Source organism: Micropterus salmoides, unplaced genomic scaffold (genome assembly GCF_014851395.1).
Source record: "Micropterus salmoides isolate LMB-PRFRI ecotype aquatic unplaced genomic scaffold, ASM1485139v1 Ms_hic_scaffold_4, whole genome shotgun sequence".
Taxonomy (NCBI): domain Eukaryota; kingdom Metazoa; phylum Chordata; class Actinopteri; order Centrarchiformes; family Centrarchidae; genus Micropterus; species Micropterus salmoides.
The window spans coordinates 4,395,722-4,414,989 of record NW_024043372.1 but is presented as its reverse complement, the minus strand read 5'-3'; the positions used below and the strand labels follow the sequence as shown (position 1 = coordinate 4,414,989).

The 19,268-nt window shown below is 40.3% G+C and overlaps 2 protein-coding genes across 2 annotated transcripts in view; both read left to right on the top strand.

Moving 5' to 3' along the window:
- The window catches only part of LOC119886082 (butyrophilin-like protein 1), a 164,589-nt gene that overhangs the window by 96,231 nt on the left and 49,090 nt on the right, over nt 1-19,268 (top strand). The window lies entirely within an intron of this gene.
- Nucleotides 9,694-17,060, top strand: LOC119885795 (CD276 antigen homolog). The gene is made up of 3 exons (XM_038696022.1): nt 9,694-9,945; nt 11,715-12,041; nt 16,735-17,060. The coding sequence occupies exons 1-3, from the start codon at nt 9,861-9,863 to the stop codon at nt 17,058-17,060; spliced, it is 738 nt and encodes a 245-aa protein (XP_038551950.1). The 5' UTR covers nt 9,694-9,860.

The window sequence follows — 19,268 nt, the reverse complement described above, 5'->3', positions numbered from 1 at the left end:
TTCTGGACCACCCGTTTTTTCTATAGGGAGCTCAGGTCTGTCAGCTGAACTCCAATAATTTTGGAGTAGATATTAACTGCTGAGGCTATTCTTGTCCTTCACAGACAATCCATTAAACCATAAGATACTCTGGGAAACATTAAAAGAACTTAGCTTCCGCAGGATATGATTTTGATAATGTCACTCTCTACCTCTGACGTGCTGTGAGTCAAAAACACTTTGAATCGCTGTGTGGAACATATTGAGATCATTCTTCTATGTGGTTCTTCAGCACATCTGTCACATGTGAAGCCTTTTCACTCACACTGATCATATATCAAAAGCAACAAAATATGTCCTACTGTAACAACTATCAGAAATGTTGTTGGTGTTATTAAGGCTTACACTGAGCTTCGGTTTCTCTCTGCTCCTGTTTTCTTTCTCTTTAACACACTGTGAAATATTTGCTAATCAGAACTGCCTGAGGAGTATGCTGATTACCAGGTACTATGATTAACAATTAACAATTATGTAAATGCGGAAAGGCACAATGAAACACTAGAAGAGTCCACTTAAATTGTTGTGATTTATTGTGGACGTGGACAGGTGGTAGGTCGGCGGAGGCTGGCACCAATAGATGCTGGTGAAATATGTACAATGTATTATCACCATACAATAAACCACTCTGTAACAATCAATCTAACTGCAGAAGAAGTGCACATTCTTTTAGACCCTATGTTTTACTACAACATAATTTTCACATTACGTTAAATTAATAGTAGAAAAACAACAAATTGCACATGATTTAATTTCATACTGAGCAGGAATTTAATGGACTATATTATTTATAAGTGCTTTTCTAATGGTGAAATATGATCTATATCAAACAAAGCTGATGGGTGTAAGTAAGGCTTATGTTGTGCTTTTTTTTCTGTTCCCATTTAAATATGCTCATATACAAGTAGAGAGTAGTGAACAACAACATTTCAGTATTACCAACCCTGTAATTGTTCTTAAGTCGCTGTTTAAACAAGGTGCAGCTCCAAAGCCAGACATCACAATAAATGCATCAAGGAATTCGGCATTCCTGCACTGTGACATTTCTGGTGTTTCTCCAAAACCTAAAGTAGAGTGGATGGACAGTGCAAACAAGTCCACGTCTATGGGGCCGAACTCTTCGCATAATAACTCCACCACCCGGGGTGGAGTCTCCATTCCCCGGGCCTCAGCCCCTGTCTCGACAGCAGGTCTGCTCCTTGATTCTGGGTCCCAGGGACGTACATCGCTCTGAGGGACAGCAGTCTCTGCTGGGACCACAGGAGGATCTGATGTGCCAGTTTGCATAACGGGTGTGAGCGCAGACCCCCCTGGTGATTCAAATAGGCCACCAATGTCGTATTGTCGGTTATGACAAGGATGTGGCGACCACGGAGGGCAGGCAGAAAACTCCTCAGAGCTCTGAAAACCGCCAACATTTCCAGGCAATTTATGTGCCAAAGAATTGATGCTCCTCCCAGGAGAAGCGGCCGTCCATGACCGCGCCCCATTCCGTGAGTGAGGCGTCTGTTGAAATAATTGTTCGGCGACAGATCGTTCCCAACACTGGACCTTGGGACAGGAACCAAGATTTCCTCCATACAGACAGGGAACGAAGGCACCCGCTCGTAACCCGTATCAGACGGAGCGGATTTCCCCTCGGGGAGAATCCCTTGGATTTTAGCCACCACTGCAGGGCTCTCATGTGCAGTAGCCCGGAAGGTATTATACTGGACGCTGCTGCCAGGAGACCCAACACCTCTGAAAGTGTTTTACAGTGATGGCGCGGCCTAACTGCACTCTGGTCACTGTGGACAAAATGGACTCGATGCGTGCGGGAGACAGGTGGGCCCGCATCGTCGTTGAGTCCCATACCACCCCTAGGAACGTAGTCCGTCGGGCGGGCATCAGCACACTCTTCTTCGTGTTGAGCCGCAGCCCAAACGCTGAAGGTGGGCGAGGACGACATCTTGATGCCAAACTGCTAACTCTCGAGACTGGGCCAGGACGAGCCAGTCGTCGATGTAGTTCAGTATGCGGATGCCCTGGAGCCACAACGGGGCCAGAGCTGCATCCATGCATTTGGTGAATGTGCGGGAGAGAGTGCTAGGCCGAACGAAAGAACCCGATACTGGTAAGCCGTGCCCCCAAAGGCGAACCTCAGGTTCAATCCCCCTGCTCGAAGTCTCAGGACCTCTTCCCCTGGGCCCTCCGAGACTGAATGACGGGCCTCAGATCCGTCTTCTCGGGGGCTGTGGGCGAGAGCGCCGTCTTGCGTCCCAGGTTGGTTGAGGGGGATCCCGTGAAGGACGCTCTGCTTCTGGCTGCGGCGGTAGGTACTGGACGAAGGCTGCGTCCGCCTTTCCTGAGCCGTCGCGGCCCTGGAGCCTGACCAGCGGGGGCTGCTCGAGACCTCAGCACCCTCGGGGGCAGGGCCTCGCAATGGTCGCAGGCAGCCCCCTCGAGAGCTGCCTGGGCGTGCGACATCCCCAGGCATGAGACGCACATTCCATGAATGTAAAGCAAAAACCTCATGATATTAAAGTTGTTTCATTGCTCTTTAAGCCTCGAAACTCCGTCTCCATCCATCATCAGAAGAGTTGAACCAGGATTTCTGAAACGTGCACAGGTGTTACGTGGAAACCTGAAGCCTGCAGGTCACAAACACTGAAATGTATGGGATTATTTTCCTGTCTTTATCAAAAGGTGGTCTTTCAATTTGAGAGCAATGAATTATTGATTTCATGTTCAGATTCTGTAATGTTCTTACTCAAAACCCAGCAGCCCCTCCTCTGCTTAACCTGTGTGCTTGAACTCAGACTTCCTCATGCCTCATCCCTCCTCCTCACGCTCAGGCTGCTTTTGTGGGCTGGTCCAACGTTTGCTCTCAGATCTGTGCTCTGCTCTGAAGTGTTGACCAATGAAACAATCCCTGCCTCTTTGCGGACATGTTCGCTTTACTTATTAGAGCGTCCTGTACAGGCGATTACTTTTTAACAAGGTACATCCACTCCCTCCATGGCTTTATTATATATTTCCTTTGCTTACTTTACTTTTGGAATAAAACAGTTTTTACATATACCAGTGCCCATACTTTTTACTCTAATAGCTACAAACTGTATAATAACCTTATAGCACACTGGCCGCCCAGTGTGCTAGAGGAGGAAAACCCTTTGTTCCTCCATATTGAAATGATGATGATAATAATAATACATTTGTATTATTAATGCACTTTACTTTTAAAACAAATCTCTAAGTGCTCTCTAATAATATAATATGATACAATAATACAATAATACAAACATGATAATATTGTCTAACTTTCCAGTTGAGAAAAACACACTTTTAGCACAGTAGCCTATATATAATAATGAGGTAGACATGGTTTCAGTAGCTTAATGTGTATGTCAATCTTCAGTAATTAGGCTGTAGCATCTTAAGGATTTCCTCAGCTTGATCAGTTACAGACCTCACTTCTAAACAAAAGCTAGTGCTTAATGTTATCATGAAGAGAAGGACATACCAAGTTATATGCAAAATAAAATGTACTAGCTCATGTAATTTACCTTTGTTTTATACTGTCTTAATGTCTTAGCTGGTTACTTTTGCTATTGGTACTTTTTCCATCGCCCAAACACTAAAGTACAGAAAAAAAATGAAACACAGCAGCGTCTATTTGTCTAGCAACAGTATTCTCCTAACGCAAAAAACTTGAAAGCCAATGTTATCATGGATGTGTTCTTGTGCTAAAATATGACTTTTATCAATTAAATTTGAAGGAAGTAACCTTGACTTTGGCTTTTATACATACCGATCAGCCATAACATTATGACCACCTGCTGGTCATAATGTAGGTCTCCCTTTTGCCGCCAAAACAGCGCTGACCCGTTGAGGCATGGACTTCACTGTGTATGACCTGTGTGTTCTGACACCTTTCTATCAGAACCAGCATCAACTTTTTCAACAGTTTGACCTACAGTAGCTCGTCTGTTGGATCTGACAACATGGGCCAGCCTTCACTCCACACGTGCATCACTGAGCATTAGTATTGCTATTAGCATAGCATTAGTATTTAGTTTAAATACTATCTTATTTTACCAATAAGGTGGTGTCAATCAGAGCCTCTATTACCCCCGCCTCTTACTCAGAGGTTCCTCACCAGCAACGAGAGAGTTTTAACTAGTTTTATCCCATCGACTTGTCTGAGCTTTTAAAAACATCACAAATGAGAGTGTCCTCCAGCCCACTTGATGTAATACCTACAAAGTTTTTACTGAAAGTAATAGATTCTGTTGGCCCCATTTGATCTCTGTTTTCAACAGCTCCCTATCTACTGGTTGTGTCCCTGATTATTTTAAAACGGCTTGCGTGAACCCACTTTTAAAGAAACCTGGTTTAGATCTCTCCCTCCCACATAATTTTAGACCAATTTCAAACTGCCTTTTATTGCAAAGATTCTAGAAAGAATTGTGTCCAAACAGCTGCTCACTGTACTGGAAAATAACAAATTATTTGAAAAGTTTCAGTCTGGTTTTAGGAAGTACCACAGCACTGAGACTGCCCTGCTTAAAGTCACCAATGACCTTTTAATGTCTGCTGATGAAGGCATGTGCTCAGTCCTTGTACTCCTGGACCTTAGCGCTGCTTTTGACACCATTGATCACAACATCATGTTAGACAGACTGAGGCACTGGGTGGGGATCTCTGGTACTGCCCTAGAATGGTTTTCATCCTATCTGTCAAATAGGAAGTTTTGCGTGTCTGTAAACAACTATGTCTCCTCATTCTGTCCAGTTAAATATGGTGTGCCTCAGGGGTCGGTCTTAGGACCCATTTTGTTTTCCTTGTATCTGCTTCCCCTTGGACATATTATCCATAAACATGGCATTTCTTTTCATATTTATGACACACAAATATACTTGCCCGTCAGATCCACAGACCCTGAAATGCTGAGTTCACTTAACAACTGCCTTTGTGAAGTTAAAAAATGGATGTCAAATAATTTCCTCCAGCTGAACTCTGAACAGAACAGAAATCCTGGTCATCGGGTCTCAGCAGATGGCAAATCAAATACTGCCATCTGCTGGTTCCCTAGTAAATCACATTAAGCCTGTGGCAAAGAACCTTGGTGTTTGGTTTGACAGTAATTTAAATTTCGAGCAGCACACCACAAAGCTTGTTCAATCATGTTTTTATCAACTTAGAAATATAGCAAAAATTCGATCTATGTTAACTTTTAAGGACACCGAGACCATTTTACACGCCTTCATCTCATCACGCCTGGATTATTGCAACAGCCTTTTCACCTGTTTAACCCAAAAATCTATTGATCGACTCCAGACTGTCCAGAACTCAGCTGCCAGGCTTTTAACCAGAACAAAGAAATATGACCACATTACTCCTATTTTAGCTTCATTACACTGGCTCCCAGTATGTTTTAGAATTGACTTTAAAATTCTATTGATCACTTTTAAAGCTCTTCATGGCCTCTCGCCTTGTTATATTTCTGACCTTTTAGTCCCATACTCACCAGCACGTACCTTGAGATCCTCGGGCAGAGGTCTGTTGTCTGTTCCAGAGTCTCGACTGAAAACTAAAGGGGACAGAGCGTTTGCTGTCAGGGCCCCGAGGCTCTGGAACAGCCTGCCCGAGGAAATCAGGTCAGCTGAGTCAGTGAACTCTTTTAAGTCCCTTCTTAAAACATACTTTTATAGGAGAGCCTTTCCCGATCTTATTTGACTTTATTTTATCCCTTTTATTTTATTGTATTTTACTAATTTTATATTTATCTTAAACGTGTATTTTAGTCTTTTCAATGTTTTCATGTTTTATCTTGTATTGTTTTGTATTATTGTCTTTACACTTGTTAAAGCACTTTGTAACTTGTTTTTGAAAAGTGCTCTACAAATAAAGATTATTTATTATTATTATTATTATAAAATATCTTCTAGCTTTGTTCTCGTGACCCTATTGTGCATAGTCACATCTCATGGGCTAAATGTTTTGTGAAACCCCTAATCTGGGCCCTTAAATGTCACTTTTCAACACAAAGTGTTGAAAAGTGACATTTAATCAGTCAGATTTATACTGAGATTCATGTGCACATCAATGGGGAGATTCTTCTTCGTGGTAATTTATCATTTTATATGTAGTTTATAAATAGTTCGTGTTTTATTTGTTTTTTTTATGTGTGTTGAAAACAAAGCCGATTGGGATGAAGGAATCTGCCCAGTTGATCATATTTGATAAGCACTCTAACATGTTTTTTGTTTTGCCTTTTAGAGCGTGGCCTAAAGGACAGGTAAGTCCTGATGCTGATGACGTCACTCTCTACCTCTACTGCGAGTTTGGCTCCCGAAGCTTGATATCATTCAAACACTTTCAATCTGTATTCCTCCCTGTGTGGAACAGATTGAGTTCATTCTTCTATGTGCAAAGTGTCATAAGGCCTACGAATATGTAGATTTGAGATGGTTTATTGCTTGTAATGGAGCTGAGATAGGATTATACAAAAGGAACAGATTAAGGGTCCGGAGGGAAGACTGAGGGATGTAGGGATGGTGAAGAGCATCGAGGGATGAAAGGGAGGGGAGTGAAGAGGAGGCCGGTGGGACTCTGAGTGGGGGAGCCGTCACTTCGTTGGGAGATGTGCAGGATCTCAGGTTCCCGTATGCAGACAAAGAGAGAGAAGGGAAGCAGCGGAAAAAAAGAAGATGGGGTTTGTGTGGGAGGGATGAGAAAGCTGAGTCAAGGTGAAGTGAATTAAAAAGTTGTGCTTAAGTACTTTGTGTGCGAAAACTGGGATGAGTTCAAGGCCTGGTATTAGTTATCTATTTTATAAAACTTAATTTAACACGCTGCATTGTATTTACAGACATTATACAGCTGTTTTAACAGGTAGTTTTCCTCATGACCAATGAACTGATCCTCATGTGTAAAAGCAAGTGCCCCTTCACAGACAAATGAAGGATAGGAAATAAAGCTCTCACATTTAATTTGGTCCTTTTAAAATATTTTATCAAAGTTACATTTATGTTGCTTAGAAGAATCTTAATGGATTTTAGATTAATAAATTAAAATGATAAAACTTGAACTAACCTGCCGTTTTAAAGAAATATAACTTAATGCTGTCCTTTTTTTTGAGAAAGAAAATACAATCTTTCATCAGCTCTAAAAGAAGAATGACTACACATTTTATGATGAGTTTTTTATTCAGGCAGCCTGATCAAATATTTAATGCTTATGTTTTGCTTTTCTGTGTCTCTGTTCCCACTTAAACACTTAAATATGCTCATGTTTTAGCAGTGAAGGGTGAACAAATACATTACAGTATTACATGTCCAACCCTGTAATTGTTCTTTATAAGTTGTTGTTTAAATTGCGTTCACAGGTGCAGCTCCAACCCCACATGTCACAGTACTCGGTCGAACAAAGGGCAGGATGCTGCTGCAGTGCGAAGTTCGAGGTGTTTCTCCAAAACCTAGAATGTCAGGACAGTGCTGGAAACAAACTTCTTGCTGAGGAGACACAGGTTTCAGAAAGAGGAGCAGCTTCTACATCACCCTCCAAACTACTGTGAACAAGACCGGCCGCTGTGTAGCCACACAGGAGGAAATCAAACATCAGATTTACAGTATTCTGAGACTCTTTGAGCCTGAAAAGAAATATCTGGAAATTGAAATTTTAATCTCGACATCGCTGGGCAGCTGTCAGTGCTGGAAGATGTACTCAGACTCTTTACTGAAGTCGAAGTAGCAACACCACAATGTAAAAAGTTATCTTGAGTAAAAGTATAGAAGTATCAGTTAAATGTTCAGCTGTGTGATGGACGGCTGCAGCCATCTGCACTCCTCTGTAGCTCTGAAATTATCTCTTGTTGTGAAACACTGTCTTGTGAAACCCACTATGCTAGTCTGGGCTGTTGGATTCATTCTCATGGTGGGCTTGTGAACCCCTTGATGTGTTATCTGAGACATGTTTCAAAATCGTACTGTGGAGCCCCCAAAGTTGACCATGCTGATCTTACAGAGTTTAAGGTTCAAATCAGATGTAAGAGTCAATGGCGAGTCACTGAGAGATTAATGTCTGTTTTGCTGCAGTCTTTGCTGCATGTCAGCGCTGGCATTCCCCTGTGAGATAGGATCAAGTTTGTTAGTGTGAGCATCACATTTACACGCAGCAATCAATTAAGGCAACAGCACAGCCTCAAGAAGTTCAGCCACCAGTTTTTGATGAGCGATAGGTTTGCTTGTGGATGCCCATAATCTTCCAAAATCATGAGTAACACCACCTGAATAATGACGTAAAAATGTTTACAGATTTATCTTTAGCATATTTACATGCTTCTGTCAGTGCAACTAATTCTGCTGCTTGTGCAGAATAGTATGAAGGAAGTGGTTTTGCCACAGTCGTTTGATGAGAAGCTACATTTTTACCAGTTGCTGGATCACGTGATGCTGAGCCCTCCACAAACAAATCCATGTCTGGATTTGTTGAGTCTTAACTTAAGGTATGTCTGCCCTTGGGGAGCGCACTTCTGTTATCACTGCAACACAATCATAAGTCTGTCTTTCGTCTGGAGGGAGTTGGGAGGAGAGTAGCAGGATTTAGTACAGTGCATCTCTTCACAGTGATGTTAGACATATCAAGCAATATAGTGTTTTATCTCAGTCACCTGGGGTGTGGAAAGATTAGATATGTTTTGTTCAAGCAAAATCATCAACACCACAACTGAACAAAGTCAGGTCTGAGTAACCCTCAATGTGAATGAATGAGACATTAAGAAATATAGTAGGCCTACATGAGACAAGAGTTTAAAATGACTACTGAGCTCACGACAGGATTTCAGGGAAATCAGGGTTAGGAAATAGGCTGTGACTTACTAAACATTTTTAATATAGAATTCAGATGACATATATAATGTATAATATAATAAGGGGTTGCTGGGGATACTGCTGGAGGTGATCTGAGACTAGAGATATTAAAACAAACATAGGAGATATATTAGCTGATTAAACAATTATGTGAGCATGACAAGATGTAAAGATTGCTGAGTGTTTGAACAGGCTCACTGACTGACCTGCTGCAGTGCTGCAGCAGCTGCCGAGGCCGACTGGTACAAGAAAACAAGAGGGAGACGCTGCACACCAGGAGCTGCAGGTACAGAAAATAAGATATACCGGATGTACCAATATACCAGATTCAGAAAGGTGTGTGAAATAATATGAGAAGGAAACACTAATGGGGAAAGGATGAAAAATAAATAAACTAAAATGTGAGAGTAGCATTAATCTTTCACATTAACATCTCATAACTTTTCTTGAAAACTAGGGCCATTTTTCTTCACTCTTTACTTTGATGTCATGAAAATTATTATCACTGAAATTTTTCCATCCATCCATCCATCCATCCAGCTCGTCACAGATGAGGTCATCGGGTGAAAGGTCAAAATGAGGGTTATTTTATTATTATATTATTTTAATTATTAATTAAACAGTTGGATTGGACAGACCTTCACAAAAGGGTATTTCCAAAAACTAAAAGTAAATAAATAAAGAAAAGTTTGCCTTGACAAAAGGGCACTTTGGGCGTCAAAGAGCAAAATGTGTTCAAGCACCCAGCAGCAGCATCTCCACCCTCCTCTTGTTTCACGTCACAGCGCTATAAACAGTGGGCTATTCCTCCAGGCAAAGTCTGCAAAAATGTGGACTTAGGAAAGGGGAGCAAGAAGGGCTGAACCTGTACGCGAGAGAGCTCTCACGGACTTAACGGGAACGCGCTTAAACACGCTGTGAGCATCTAATCAATAATTGTCCCGTTAGTGGCGTTACAGTTAAGTCACAGTGATGACTTCAACAACCATGAAGCTTCTTCCTCTCGCGTGTCTCTGTCTCCTGACTCGGTCTGGAACAACGTTTGCTGATGAACACGGTAAGAAAACGACTTAACTGTTACTTAGACTGGTAATCAATATCCTGATTATTTCCACACATCCATATGAATTACCTCTGTTGCCCATCTGTATGCAGCCTCGGCTATAACCTGTCTTTCGCATTATAATTATGTTTACGTTATTTTTAGGAGCGTCCTGCAGAGAGAAACTTTATCGAGAAGAGCTTCTTGTGCCGAACCTGATTAATTGTTGGGAAACATCACTGATATAGGCTTTTTATGATCAAATATAGACTCTTCATTGCTACCTCCGGGTTAGAATTGAGAATTAAATAATAATAATAAATAAATAAATAAGAGGCAGAAAAGGTTGATTCTCTCTCTCGCGCTTCATTTCTCACATTTTAAATTAAGATTAAAATGAAGCACACAATTTTAGACCCTATGTTGTATTTTTTGGGTTGTAACAGTATTTTATTTCACTTTTAATGAATACTAGAAAATATTTTCTATGATCATCTCAACAAATTAACAAAACCCAGTCAAACACATAGGTTAAGCTCCTTCTGAAAGTTAAGGACGCCTCCTATTTCTGTTTTAACTGATATCCTGTTTTCTTGATACTTTTTAGCAAATTGTCAATAAATAAGAACCAGAAAAAAATATTCCATTGTTCCCCCCCCCTCTCTCTCTGGCTTAATTTCTCACATTTTAAATTTAGATCCAAAGCTGTGGATTGACCTCCATGTTAATATAAACGTGTTCGGGATCTTTGTGAAAGTCTTTCTCATTATTTACTCAGTCAGGTTGTATTTTAGCAGCTTGCTGAAAGACTCAAACCAGCCCGCAGGGCACCAACAACCATGCCACGTTCAAAGTCACTAAAATCCCGTTTCTTCCCCATTCTGATGCTCGGTTTAAACTTGTCTTGGCCACGCCCACATGTCTAAATTTATGCATTGAGATGCTGCCATGTGATTGGCTGATTAGCTATTTTGGTCAATATCACTATAAGGTGCCTTTGAGACTCAAACTTTTAAACAAAACTATTTGGTCCTCATCTTTTCCTAAAAAATCATAGAAAGATTTTATAATATGTGAAAACATTTTGTTTGTTATGTTTAGTTTTATAATGAAGATTAAACATAAACTATGAAAATGACTTGTTTCTGAACGAACATGCTAAGGACTATAATTACAAATAGAAACTATTTTAATTTTGTGTAATTAAACCACTTATTACACTTAGTGAAGTTAGCAGAGCAGCACACGGGACATGCAAAAATCACATGCATACAATCAAATAAAATGGTATAAAATGAGGGAAACACATTTCTGGAGACTAATCATTGTACTGATGAGTGTAAATATTTGGTTATTTATAATATCTCAGAATTCAATTAGTTTACTAAGTGTTCATGATGACTGAGTGATTCTGAGGAGGACATCAAAGGCACTTTATAGTGACGTTGACACATTTGTAAAAAGTGGCTGGTGAGTGTATCTTAACACAACGCTGTCAATCTCTGAGACACACCTTCAAATAAGTTATAAGCAAGCCTGGATCACTGCTAATAAGGATAGCTATGTTAACGTACACACTGTACTGTGTATTTGCAGATGTTTCTAGCAGTTGCTCTTAAAGCTAATAAGCTCAAATCTGGCATGCTGCAAAGTAACGCCGCCCACAGCGAACAGAAAAAGTTTATAACATGAGTTGATGTTGTTCTGACAACAGACTTCTGTATGTCTTAACTTAATTGAATTATTTGTAAACATACTGATTAATACATATTTATATCTTCCAGGGTCAGTGATTATCATCATGAAAGAAGACAGGGATGTTATTTTACCCTGTTCCTTCAGCACCAAGGACGACATTGAGAACAAACTCTTTGAGTGGAGGAAAGATGGTCAGAATAGCGTGTTCAGATATGATGCAGGCCTTCATTCTAATAACGGCCATCCGGGTCAATATGAGCAGTTCAAAGGTCGTGTCTCCTATTTTGAAGATGAACGGAAGTACGGCAATATCTCCATCATCATCAGAAATACGACGGTGGCCGACAGTGGAAACTACACCTGTTATAGTCCACGTTTTATGCCACAACCGGTCCACATTCAGCTTGTTTTTGGTAAGTACTTTCATTAAACAGTTAGATATCCGTTACGCAGGGGTAGAAACTTTTTAGCAAGCCTGCCAAGGTGGGAGGTAGATGGAAAAAATCCACCCAACAAGCATATTTTTACCGGCCAAAATAATAAATATATAATAATATTTGTTTCAGTACTTTAAATTGAGATTATTATGGTATTATGTCAAATACAAACTTAAAGAAGAGGGCGGAGTGAAATTGAAAGCAAAATTATATTTTTGTTATTAAATGTACTTAAGACATAACAGTAAATTGTTTTCTAAACTTACAATCTCATCACTGCTCACTCTTAATCATGCTTCATCATTTAACTTAGGCCTCCTCATCAGTAGTGTTGTGGTCAAGACCGCCCAAACCGAGACCAAGTCAAGACCAAGACCAGAGTTTATCGAGACCGAGACAAGACCAAGACTTTTAGGGGCTGAGACCAAGTCGAGACCAAGACCAGTTCCCCACATTACATGAAATAAAATGTGGAACGACGTCACAGGTACTTCTCAAATTGATCTATAAGATCCACATTCCCATTAAAACACCCACATACAAACACCAAGAGCTGAAATCAGCTTAACCATCTTTATTCAACACTCCTTTTCTATGCTTACTTGCATGGAGTCGTTAACGGTAACAGCACATTTTTAATTAGGTTTATTTGTTGCATTTGAAGCAATAAGTTTTCCATCCAATCAAAGTTAGGATGTTAACAAATAATAGGAGACAATGCCTCCTGGTTCTGCCCGAACCCCTCTGCCACAGCTTTTGTAGGATGAACATTTTTTAATACAGCCTATGATTATACTCCTCGATCTCTGGGGAGGACAGCCGGACCATTAGAAGTTTTGACAGTAGATCAGACACTGACTGGACCCCAAACTTTGTTTTTTTAAGTTTCCCTTCACCCTCCTTTTCATGTGCGTTGATTTTTGGTGTGGCGCTAACGTTAGCTAGTGCTAAAAATGCTAAAATTAAAATGCTAAAAACACTCCAAGTACAACTTTTGTAATTAGCTCCAGACATTAGCCGCTTTCACGCTGCCTTTTTTCATGGGGGTATTGAACCTATCTGCGGTACGGAGCTGGAAAAGGCGTCCGACTTAATTCGCCTCTGTGCTGGGAAAGTTGGTGCCAGATGAGACAGAGACAAAGAACTTTGCGTGGTTTGTGTGTGCTGCTGGTTCCGATGAAGCCGGACCGCTATGTGAAAGCACATAGGGTTGCAGGATAATGCTGCAAACTTTTGATCAGTATGAATCAGCGAATGCGACATATCTGCAGAGATTCTTTCCACGTTGATCTTCGTATTAACGTGGCTACACTCTCCCTCAGACAAAGATGTGACATAGAGGTAAACGGAGTTGCCAGAGCATAATCCAGTCCGACTAAGGGTGTTTATTTGTCTCAAAACTTAACTTCACTTGATTTAACATGTTTTTTCTTCTTTGTAAAACATTTTCCCCATCAGTCAGGGATGCAGTGTACACCCTCTGGATTCAGTCTCAGCCTGTCCATTTTAATTCAGTACCCAGTATTTCAAGTCACAACTAATTTTGACTTAAAATTGAGATCTTAGATCAAATAAGGCAATGAAAAAAGTTCGTTTTAATGTAAAAACACTGCTTAAACTGAATGTGTGATTACATACAACTCCAGTTTTACCCCATAAACTGCCTGCAAATTAAGGAGATCATGTGGAGAGAAAAAACACATCTGTCAAACCTTTCAGGTTGATGAGCGGTTTCATCCATCATTAGTGACCGAGCTAAGCTCAAATGAAAATAAACACAAAGCAAGACCAAGACTTCAAAAATGTAGTTGAGACTGAACCATAGCTCTTCAATCATCTAGTACTCAGTAACTGTACTCTGTTGTGCCTGGAAATGAATTACAAACAGGAGAGCCTAATTCAAACCTTATGTCTTGTTCATGGGTAATAGCTTACAGGAATTAGATCATCAGCAGTGAGAGGGAGCTGCATATGATTTGGAAAATGAAACTGCCTTAATGTCATTCTGAATCAGAGGCAGCAAAACCTTTATTCTTCTTTTGAGACGTGCGCTTCAATTTATAATCACAAAGCGCACAGATATCAGATATTATAGAGATGGGAAACAGAGCAAAGAAAAAGATCACTTATGTTTAACTATATTTAAAGTACTCGACAAAGCATTCGTCCTCCAAGCCATACAAAAGTCCCTCTTGCTGAATTGTCTTGTCAACCCTGAAGTTCAGAGTTATGCAAGTAGAAGAAAGATCAGCTAACGGTACAACTTTATCAGACTGGCGGGGCGGTGAAGCAATGCACAAGGACTGAAAGTGGTTAGATTTATTTAGTTGTCAGTGACATGACTGGAATGTCTCATTCTTGGAAGGAAATATCTGAAAGCTGTAACATATTTTCATAATACAGTTTAGGCTCTGCCTGAGCTGTGAAGTGGTTGTAGGAGGCCCTCTAGGTAAGCAACAAACCTGCCAACCTAGATGTCAACCTTAACTGAAAGCAGATGTCTTATTCCCTGATTCTGGCCCCCAGAAAAATGGGAGGGGGGGGGCAGTAGGGATCAGTCAAGACGGTGGGGTCAGTAATCTGTTGTAGGGGGAGTTGCAGTTGCATGTTTAACCTTAAGGGCAGTCCTTAATTAGTAAATTATTTGGTACCAGAGTGCATTAAATGTGCTGCCCGCCGAAAATAATTGATTCATAATTATGATGAAGTAATTAATTAGGCTTTTTAAAACGCATGGTGTACCTGCACTTTGTTTTAAAGGGCGAACAGAACCATTAGTAGCTACCAAATCAAATAGTAAATAAGGAAATCCATTAGGCTTACCCTATTAGGCTGGCTGAAATCTTGGATTTATTTGTGTAGAAGGGCAGTCCAGAAAAACAGAACGCACATTAAAGGTGCCAGAGCTCAAAAGGCTTAAACCCAGAGGTACTGGAGCAGCCGCTTGCTTGCTTGTTCCCGCTCCCTTTCTCTGCCATTTATATTGTATCATTTTACATTGTTAGGATTGTATTGATACATTTATTGATACTATTTATTGCTTCTGTTCTTTGTCTATACTCTATTGGTTTTTAAAAAATATGTCATTTAAAAAAAAGAATAGCCCAATTTCTGTAGAGTAATTGAATTTAATGTTTTATATAACTAGCTGTTTGCAGAGCAGCAACAAAAGTAAAGTTTAGAGCAGCAAAATAACAATATAAGATCAGAAAATCTCTGAAAATCTGAAAACAAATGGTACATGAAAAATAAACTTATATTTCTGACAGAGCGTAGACATCAGTATCTGTTTTTCCTCAGTCCTCCTCCTCCCTCTGCTGCTGCTGGTAGAGAGGAGCTGGTTTCTGTCAACAAGCAGCTGATTTTACAAGGATTTGCAAAACTTTACGGTACGAAGCATCTCAGCGTATAACAAACTAGCTATTAGCCGAGCTAGCACATGTGCTTGTGTAAAACCAAGCACATGCGCTGGATGAGACAGAGCAGCTTAAAATATGCTAATGCAGTATCAGTCTTTTACTCAACTGCTGGTTTTGCTGCACTTATGCTGCGTTCAAGGCAACTCGTAACTCTGAAACATCCAACTAGAAAAACTATCGTGGAACGCTACTTGAAGTCAGATTTCCTACTTGTGAACTTGGAGAAAAAATATGTACTCTGACTTCACCAGTAGCAGATGAATGACATCACACAAAAATGTCAGCTCTCATGGAAGCACACATTGTAAATAAACAAAAGGCAACAGAAAGTATATTTGCATGTATTTAAATTAAACTAATAAACAATCATATAGTGAAACCTGGTTTGCATGCACATTGATGTAGAAATATGTTTATCGGTAGCTGGTCACAAAAAAAGAATCTCAAATTCATCTTCTCTGCGTAAACGTTATTGTTAATAATGCCAAAAGGTTTGAAGTCGCTCTGTGTGTGCTCTGCTGAGAGAGAAGGGGAGGGGCTGCAGCTCGATGGCTCGCTCGTTCCATTGGCTACTTCCACACTACAGTCAGTAAATATCGGTGCCGATAATCAGCCAGCCGATTATTGGTCGACCCCTAGTTGAACTCGCTATTTTCTATATAACAGACCTTCAAATAAGGTATAAGCAAGCATGTAAGGAGTCTTGCTAATAAGATAACTATGTTAACGTGAGAATACAGCTGGGTTGTCGAGGTTAGCACGCTGTACATAGCTGCTTGTCAACATCGGTCACCAGATGCATGTTTGTTGTTATTGTCTTTTTACTTTCTAATTTATTCATTCACGTTTGACTTTAAGTTCTGTGTTTTCATCGTCGTTCTTTTTCATCTTCCTTTTTATTAGTGTGCTAAGTGTCGAGTCAGTGCTGATGTTCGTCATCACCTGGGAAAAAGAAAGAGAGAGATAAATGTTATTTATTATCAATATTGAGGCAGGTCTTAAGTTTGTGCTAAAGGACTATTGTGAAAAAATAAAGATTCTAAATAAAGAAACAAAAAATAAACGCCTGAGAAACAATTAAAAGGTAAAGTGTAAGTGCAAATATCTGGAGGACAAAGTGCTTGACAAGTTCAAAGAACAGGAAAAGTTTCATGTAATACCATGAATAGATATATTGTTCCAACAACACACTTCTATATGTCTGTCTTAACTTAACTGAATTCATTGTAAACATACTTTTTATCTTTCAGGGCCAGTGATCGTGAAAGAAGGCAGTGATGCTATTTTACCCTGTTCCTACAGCACCAAGGACGCTGTGGAAAAACACTTTAACTGGAAGAAAGATGGTCAAAAGGTGGTGTTCATGTATGGTAGAAGCTTTCCTTTCGGCTTTCCAAATCAAGATGAGCAGTTTGAAGGTCGCGTCTCACATTTTCCCAATCTGAAGTACGGCAACGCCTCCATCCTCATCAGCAATACGAAGGTGACTGACAGTGGCATCTACACCTGTGATTTTCCACTTTGGTCAAGACAACTAGTCCACGTTCAGCTTGTTGTTGGTAAGTGCTTTCATTAAACAGTTATTGATCGCCACTAGTGATGTAACGGTTCTGAAAGACCTGGACCGCGACACAAACGCCCCTATTTTGTGTTGCTGTTCCGAGGGACAGAACCGCGTCACACCCACTCACTACAGACAATAGGTGCGTTCGAGTTGACTTTTTGACCTGATGCTCCAGTAGAGTGTGTGAGCTAAGATCAGGCAAAAGGTGGTTCCAACTTTATGCAGCCGGAGTAAAACCGCTGCTGTTGCCAGATTCAGACAACTGCAGCTGCCTTGTTCCGGCAAGGTTTAACTGTCATGCGACATGGTGACGTTTTGCACCATGGGCGAAAGTTGGACAGAATTAGGCACAGTTGCTCTGCTTTAATCTTGAGAAGCTGCAGAGCTGCACCCTCTGTTCATCACTCACTGTAACTTACACTGTACATTTCCAGCTGAACTGTGGCTTATTGTTGACTTTCTCTCTGCTCGCCTGCCATTCACTGGTCTTGTGTCGATTTTGCTTGTGCGTGCCGTGCAGCCGATAATTGCATGTATGTCGTGGTTTCTGGCGGGTTTATCCAGTAGCCAACTGTTAAAAACAATATAATATTCTTTTTGTTGATCATCAATGGTGATAAATGATCCGAACGTCCCGGGAGTCCCAGGTGTGTGTGTCTGCCACACCTGCTGAAGCGCACGACGCTCCTACCTAAACGATTAGGGCCATAATTTAGGATTTATTTACGCACTTTAATAAGCTTATTTCTTTACACATTTTTGTTTACAGCATTATATGTCGATTTTATATTGTAAAAGGCTGTTTATTAACTTATTAGAGAAAACCGGTAGTTCTATGTAAAATTAGATGTTGAGCTCCCCCATATAGCCAAAATGGTCCTATTTTCATTACGCCACTGCGAAGATTCAACGGTGAAATTGACGATCGAATCAGGCTCCGCCTATCAAGGCGGAATATTTTCGACTCTTCGGGGTCAGCCCTAACTTTTACACAACCTCAGCATGCAGTTATATTTAAAATATCCAAATCTATTCCTGTTCTTTAAAAACAACCAGGGAGTTTATGCACTTTACTTTACACTTTTTTATCACAAGTCATATCATCATCTCAATAGAATGTTATCACACATCGCAGACACAATGTCAATGCTGTAGCAACTCAACTTTGCGCATCAATTAAACAAAATACATTGACTCCAAATCTCTCTTCGAGTCGAACACCTCCAGCTCTGGCTGCCGTTGGGTCTCGTCTTTCTACCAAATAATAGAAAAGTTTTGATAGCGGTATCTATAAGGACTTGGATCATTACGCTGTCTCAATAATCTGTCATCTGTTAGCAGTTGTAATAAGTTACCAAATATTTTAGTTATGATAGTTTAAATTATGTTGTATATAAAACAAGGCTGGGGTGTGTAATAAAGGCTTATGTTGTACTTTTCAGTTTTTTCTGTTCCCACTGAAATAGGCTTATACAAGCAGAGAAGGGTAAACAAAAACATTGCAGTAATACATCTCCAACAATTGTTCTTTATAAGTTATTTAAACTGTGTTCACAGATGCAGCTCCAAGGCCATACATCACAAAACTCAATGAACAGAGGACTCTGTGCTACTGGAGTGTGTTTTCCAAGGTAATTCTTCAAAACCTACAGTAGAGTGGCAGGACCGTTCTGGAAACATCCTCCAGCTGATACACAGTCTCAGAAAGAGGAGGCAGCTTCAACATCACCCTCCAAACTTCTGTGACCAAGACCGACGGCTATCGCTGTGTCCCATACAGGAGGAATTCAAACATCCGATTTATTCTGAGATCTACGTGCCATTCATTGGTGAGATTCTTTCTAGTGGTGTTTTTTTATTTAAGTAATTTTATTAGTTGTGTTATTAATTTTCAACATGTTTATGAGTGTGTTTAGACTGAACACAAAGCAGATTGTTAAGTTAAAAATGTTTCAAACTGAGAGAAATTCACACTTATACTGAGATCAGTCTGATCAAACATAGGAACACAAACCTCTCCTGGTTAAAGCTGGGCTCGATTCACACTACTAACAGAGAATTAAAAAGAATACAATCTCCGTCCACACCAGCATATTAGAGTTGATCTCCGTCTACATAAAAACAACTGAAAACGTACATCTAGTGGCTGTACGTACAATGGAATAAGCTTGCCGGTGTAAACATGAAGCAGATGGTCTATTCCGTAGTTACAGAATATTT